The sequence below is a fragment of the Nicotiana attenuata genome, chromosome 1, assembly GCF_001879085.1.
Source record: "Nicotiana attenuata strain UT chromosome 1, NIATTr2, whole genome shotgun sequence".
Taxonomy (NCBI): Eukaryota; Viridiplantae; Streptophyta; class Magnoliopsida; order Solanales; family Solanaceae; genus Nicotiana; species Nicotiana attenuata.
Genome location: NC_031989.1, coordinates 42,265,917 through 42,273,024, shown reverse-complemented (window position 1 = coordinate 42,273,024; position 7,108 = coordinate 42,265,917). Strand labels below are relative to the sequence as shown.

The window sequence follows — 7,108 nt, the reverse complement described above, 5'->3', positions numbered from 1 at the left end:
TCAACATCCATATGGTGAATATCTCTTTTAAAGAGAAAGTTATACCATTATGGTCATGGTTAAAATTATATGCAAGATATGTTTCTTGCATTACTGCTATCCTTTAATAATCACATTGCCAAAATATTTGGGCGTACAATAGGTATGTGACCAATGATCATTCATGCCGTAATAATGACATTATTTATTTTTTCATCTGAAACCCCCTTATAGAGCTGAGTGTGGTATATTCACTACCACTATCACGTTCATATTCTTCCAAGAATGAATTTGTATTCATAAATCACATGTTGTCGCATTCACATCATGAATGAGCCATAATCATCTATATGTGCTTTACAAAATCTCATGTCAAATCGATGACAAATATTACTTTCACAAAGTGAAAAATTATTTTGAGAATCCTTATTGTTCTCATTACCACAATGATGATGATTATAATTTCGTTTATTGCCACGTCCACATCCATTAATACATTCATAGTAATATTTTTTTTTTCCAGAATTATCACACACTACTATCACATTCTCTTAAGGGAATGAGAATGGAGCAAATTCAATGAGACATGTTTTCAATTCTTTGCCTACAATCATACATGAATTTGATCATGGCAAGACATAAATATTTTACCACTTTGGGTGGTTATAATTTCTTGCAAACTCTATTAGAATAATCAAAGTTTATTGTCTTTGCTTGTATTTAAAATCAAATTATAGAATTTCAAGAATTTAAAAGAGGGAAAGATAAAGTAAAATACTTACCTTAAATCCAGAATTTAGTCATGAAGGAAGTTCATGGAATATTTGGCAATCATTACCACAATGATGACGATTATAATTTCGTTTATTGCCACGTCCACATCCTTTAATACATTCATAGTAGTAATTTTGTCTTTTTTCAGACTTATCACACACTGCTATCACATTCTCTTAAGGGACTTAGCCACCAAGTAACAAACCCTAAAATCTCTCTAAAATATAGACATTCATCTTAAATAAAATTCTATTTATAATAATATTTATAACAATTGATAATTAATTATGTATGTTGGACCAATTAGAATGGTCCAAATCTGCATAAGGAAATAATATTTGTCCTAATTTTATGCTAAGCCTGATAGTTGATAAGGACTTATTTTTTTCTTTTATTATATGTATATGTATAGATATAATAGTATTTATAAAAATAACAATAACAATAACAATTAAATGGTTTTTAAAAATAATAAAGAAAAGAGTTGGGCGGCGGTGGAGGGAAGGCATGGAAATAGTATATTCCTTTTTTTTTTCTGAAGTGAATATTGCATTAAAACACTTTTTGGTTCCATACGTTGACGATCTAAATTCTAAAGCAGTTGAAGCTGGAAAAACTCTAAAGACAACATCTCACGCCATTTTCATTGGAAACAAAGTGCTAAATATCACCCCGCTAAAAAAAAGTAGATAAAAGTGATTATATTCAGAATTTACTGTCCGTCTAATTCAAATTAATACTAAATAAGCTCACTAAGGAGGTAAAACAGCAAAATAATAATAATAATAATAATCTGCTGTGCCGAAAGGCTAAAACTGATTGGTGCCACACTTATCTACTCATTTATTTGTTAATGTTAGATATTATTGCATAAACAACTAGTGCTATTTGGCAACCAGTAAGACTTAGTTTGTAGGAAAATTTTATTTTGTGTCTCATACAACTGACACTAGTTGTATGAGGCTAACCTTTTTGTCTCACAGTTTTGTGGACCCGGATTTATGTGGACCCAGAAGTGTAAGATTGGGGTCCACAAATTTGTAAGACGAAAAGGAGACTCATACAACTAGTGTCAGTTGTATGAGACACAAAATAAAACTTCTCGAGCTTGTATTACAAGTAACAATAAACTATTTCCAGTCCAGTTTCTTATTCAGATTCCCTTTTTTTAAAAACTTCAATTTCTTGCATTTTGTTTTCTAATTTGGGGAGCGACTAGCGAGGATGGTTCTTGGGCAGTGAGAATTTAATAAAGAATTAAATCTGTAATTTATATAACATATAAGGGGTCGTTTGGTTTGAAGCCAAATTATGCTTGGATTAGTTATGTTGGGATTAGTTATGTAGAAATTAATTATCCCGATATTATTCTTTATTAATTGTTTGGTATGTTGTATTAATTCCGGATTGTCAATTTTACTGCTTTATCCTAGGATAACTTATCCTGATATTATTATTTCACCATCTCATAGGTATAAGTTATCCTTGTACTATTTTTAATCCTGAGATAACTTATCTCTGGAGTAGTAACCAAACAAGGGATAAGACGGTACTAAGTTTTTATCCCAGCGTTATTTTTTCTTATCCATCATACCAAACGACCCCTAAGAATCCTACTACCGGCCTTTTCACTCTTATATCCTGTTTTTTTTGGTTGCCCACCCGGTGTCCGGTACCTGCATTGGAGCCCGACTATATCCGGATTCGCGTCGCGCAGGGTCCCTTTCGGGGGGAAGCGCTCCCTACCAAGGGCTCGAACTCGAGACCTCTGGTTAAGGGAGGAGCAGTCCCATCCACTGCACCACATCATTTGGTGGTCTTATATCCTGTTTGGCCAAGCTTCTAAAATCGTCTTATTTTGAGAAGTGCTTTTTCTCAAAAGTACTTTTGGTGAGAAGTAGTTTGAATTTGACTACTTAGTTTGAAAGTATTTTCGAGTAGTAATTAGTATTTGATCAAACTTTTAAAAAGTGCTTTTAAGTGCATTTTTCTCAAAGTGCTTTTCAAAAAAGAGATTTTGAAGATAAATTACTTTTTTCTACTTCTCTTAAAAAACACTTTTTTTCTTTTCTTCCGGCCAACTACCTTAATTTTAGAAAAAAACGCTTTTACCCATATGAGTATATTTTTTGAACCATTTCCTCCGGACCAAAATCTCAACTTGAAAAAGAAAATATTGTCAAGTTTCTAAGGATTGACTTTGTCTTGGTTCTTAGCATCGCAACAAATATGAAAACTCTTAAATAACTCGAGACATATCGTTGTCACAACCTCAAAATTATTCGTTTTTCACGAGTAAATACTAGTCCAGCAATTTAAGAAATTTAACACCTTAAAAAAAAAAAAAAGGAATGAAATTCACGCATGGACTGAGATTTTCTTATTTATAATTCTTATTCTACTTTTGACCAAGAGCAATATCGTCATTTCAATAAAACTATAATTGCTTCCAAATTTGAAAAACCAAGACGTTAGACTAAACATATTAATAAATAATTTCTCCTCCCCACTTCACACACTTATATAAATACCCTCAGCTCTTCAATTCCCCACTAAGAAAAAAATTGAAAAAAAATTCTGACACTACGCTTACACCTTCTCTGACTTCCACCATTTTACATCCAATACCAAACGCGCATTTAATCATCGTATTTCGTGTTCCCGCCGTTCTTCTTTTACACCCTTATTTTCTTTTTCTATTTGTAGAAACTTTCTAAGAAAGTCTCTGAGAAAAATCTTGAGTTAAAGTTAAACACACCAACAATTTAGACATATATAAAGGGAAAATAAGGCTTTGTTTTCATTGTTTTTGTGTTAAAAATGGCAGTGTCAAAGAGTAACAAGAAGAAGCAGCAATGTTACATAGCAGTACCATCTCAGATAATAAATTCACTTTCTTCTTCAGGACTTCAGTCTCTGTTACTTTCTCCCAAGAAAAAGAGTCAATCTTTTTCTGTAAAGCTCAGGCTTTTGCTCAACAATCCAAGATTCTGGGTTTTGTTTCTGTTTGCTTTTGGTTTTGTTGGTATGTTAAAGATGTGGTTTAATTTTGAAACTTTAGTTCCTTTTACACCAAAACCATGTGAGATTTTTCAAGAAAAGAGCTCATTCTCAAATGACAAACAAGTTTCTCAGCTCAGTATTGGAGCTTTAAATGTAGGGAAAGAAAAAGAAGAAGATGGGGATGAAAAGAGTGAGTTTTGGCAACAACCTGATGGGTTGGGTTATAGGCCTTGTTTGGATTTGAGTGCAGAGTATAGGAAAACAAGTGTGGATATTGTAAAAGGAAGGAAGAAATATTTAATGGTGGTGGTTTCTGGTGGAATGAATCAGCAGAGGAATCAGATTGTGGATGCTGTGGTGATTGCTAGGATTCTTGGTGCTGCTCTTGTTGTTCCCATTTTGCAAGTTAATGTCATTTGGGGTGATGAAAGGTTTGTTCTTTCTCTATTTTTGAACCATTTTTCTTTGTTTTCCAGCTCAAAAGTTTTATCTTTTTGGTCTGTCATTCATTCAGTTGAGAAAATGTTTATTTCCCTGCCTAATTCTCTGAACTTAGGCAAATTTTTTAAAGAAACTTCTATTGTTGAAGCAATTCTGAGTTTGGTAGAAAACTGGTTATTTCCATAGAGTGACATTATGTTTGGTCTAAGTTAGATTTTTATGCTATTCTGGGATGTTTTTGATTACTTAACGTATGTTTTATGTTTCTTTTGGTGTTTGTTTGCAGTGAGTTCTCTGACATATTTGACTTGGATCATTTTAAGGAAGTATTAGCAAATGATGTAAGAATAGTTTCATCACTTCCATCTACACATGTGATGAGTAGACCAGTAGAGGAATCAAGGACTCCTCTCCATGCCTCCCCTGAATGGATCCGTTCACATTATACCAGAAAGGTAAGAAGATTCATTCAATTTTCTATCAAGTTACTTTCCTTGTTTTGGTTAAATAGGTGTTTGGACCAAAAGCCTAAAATAATTAAAAAAGGCGGCCCGATGCACAAAGCATCTCGCGTTCAAGCAACGTCCAGGGAAGGGCCGCACCCCAAGGGGATGTGATATAGACAGCCTAACCTGATGCAAATCTACGGCTCGAAACCGTGACCTATACGTCATACAAAGGCAACTTGACCGTTGCTCGAAGACTTCCCTTCAAAAGCCTAAAATAAGTGAAAGCAATAAACGGAAAATGGGAAGAAATAATATTAATGTTTTTCTTTTTTTACTTTGGTAGTTGAGGTTCAGTGTATGATTAATAGTCTTTAGTAAGTCCATGCTGTTAGACAAAATCAAAATTGTAAAACTTGATGGCTTTTGAAATTTCTATATATGGAGAAAATCAAGATTGGTTTTTTTTTCTTCTTTGGTTAATACCAAAGTTGAGATCTTTGGAAGATATTGAAGTAGTATCCTTCAAGTTGGCTAGTTGGACGTCTTGAAATTGACTCTATGGCAGCTGGAATGAATTACTATATTCTTGAATAAATATGCAAATACCAATTCAACTGTTAGACATTTTCATAAGGATATTTACTATCCATGTAGATGTTTTCATCTTTTTTGTTTTATCTAAGAAAAGTCTTTGGTGAATTGAAGTTGAAAGCAAGTTCTCGGAAACTACAGAGGATCTGATTTTGATTGTTGAATTGATCTTCCTGCAGTTTAGGAGGGATGGTGTTCTACTTCTGCGAGGCCTTGACTCGAGGCTTTCTAAGGATCTTCCTTCTGATCTTCAAAAACTTCGCTGCAAGGTAAATTTTAATCTCATTGTTCTATTATGCAGATATTGTTAGTACGTGTATTCTTATTTCGTGATGTATTGTTAGCACCAACTGGAAGAATATTGATGCAGAATGTAGTTTTGGTATTTTTCGAACAAAAGAACTGCTAAATTTTTCTGTAGGCATTAGCTGTCAATTTGACAAAATTCATGGTTTGTGAACTTGTAGGTGGCATTTCATGCTTTGAGATTTTCCCCATCAATCTTAGAACTTGGTAACAAGCTTACTGAGAGGATGAGGAGCAAAGGACCATATATTGCTCTTCATTTGAGAATGGAGAAGGATGTGTGGGTGAGAACAGGATGTCTTCCCGGTTTAAGCCATGAGTATGATGAGATGATCAACAATGAGCGAAAGCAAAGGCCCGAGCTCTTAACTTCACGTTCAAATATGACTTATCATACCAGAAAACTTTCTGGTCTCTGTCCCTTGAATGCCTTGGAGGTCACAAGGTAAGCATTAGCCTTCATACAAGTTTTATTCTACTTATGTACTTCTAAAATATTGCCTACTTAACAAATTTACATTCTGTGATTAGGTTGCTTAAAGCTCTAGGAGCACCAAAGAGTGCAAGAATCTATTGGGCAGGAGGAATTCCTTTGGGTGGGAAAGAAGCATTGCAACCATTGACAAGTGAATTCACTCATTTCTATAACAAAGAGGATCTTGCGTTGCCCGGGGAACTCGAGCCATTTGCAAAGAAAGCCTCCCTTATGGCTGCTCTTGACTACATAGTATCCGCGAACAGCAATGTTTTCATGCCTTCTCATGGTGGAAACATGGGCCATGCTATTCAGGTATTGTCGCGTCCCTTACACTACAGTTGCTAGTTATAGTTCAAGAGCCACTAGTTTGGAAATTTAGTTCTAAGATTTTTCTCTAACTAGTGATTGTAATTTGTATTATAATAGGGACACAGGGCTTATGCAGGACACAAAAAGACTATTACTCCCAACAAAAGACAGATGCTTCGACATTTTCTGAATTCATCTCTTTCTGAGACAGAATTCAATAGAATTATACTGGAATTGCATAGAGATTCTTTAGGTCAGCCAGAATTGAGGAAAGCAGGAAGGGATGTGACAAAATACCCTGTCCCAGAGTGCATGTGCAATGGTACTACGAACCATTCGTCGATGTAACTACTCTTCACTGGGGAATAACATGTGATAAATCGTACATTCTTACTACATCCTGAGATTTTGGACAAGAGAAGAATTTTGGATAAATCTCACTATGATTGTTAAGAGCAGACAAGGTGCTTTGAGGTGCAGTAGTGTTTTTTCGACTTGGTTTGGAGGCGAATGATTGGTGGTTATAACTTTTAGTAACATGAGACTGGTGAAGCAGAACTGGGAAGGTGATTCTCTGATACATCACCAACATATTATACAAGTTCAATTCCTAATTTTGAAGCTGGGGAGCAAAGGTAGAGATGCATTATTTGCTTATTCATTCATTCTTTACACCGTATCAATGTAATCCGCCATAGTCAATGTATATGTAATATATGTATTAATGTATATAATCATACAAATTTTTGAGGTATATATTCCATTTTAATTGTGTATC

The 7,108-nt window shown here is 34.4% G+C and overlaps 1 protein-coding gene across 1 annotated transcript; it reads left to right on the top strand.

The window, feature by feature from the left end:
- Nucleotides 3,281–7,108, top strand: LOC109225353 (uncharacterized protein At1g04910-like). The gene is made up of 6 exons (XM_019389986.1): nucleotides 3,281–4,187; nucleotides 4,484–4,652; nucleotides 5,417–5,506; nucleotides 5,705–5,988; nucleotides 6,075–6,333; nucleotides 6,448–7,108. Exons 1-6 carry the CDS (start codon nucleotides 3,574–3,576, stop codon nucleotides 6,676–6,678), a joined length of 1,647 nt encoding a protein of 548 aa, XP_019245531.1. The 5' UTR covers nucleotides 3,281–3,573; the 3' UTR covers nucleotides 6,679–7,108.

Bases quoted from the DNA above. Each gene is read 5' to 3' on its own strand.
- LOC109225353 (XM_019389986.1), top strand. From the start codon at position 3,574: ATGGCAGTGTCAAAGAGTAACAAGAAGAAGCAGCAATGTTACATAGCA. The intron at 4,653-5,416 runs GTAAGAAGATTC...ATCTTCCTGCAG, and splicing joins GTTCACATTATACCAGAAAG to TTTAGGAGGGATGGTGTTCT. The intron at 5,507-5,704 runs GTAAATTTTAAT...GTGAACTTGTAG, and splicing joins TTCAAAAACTTCGCTGCAAG to GTGGCATTTCATGCTTTGAG.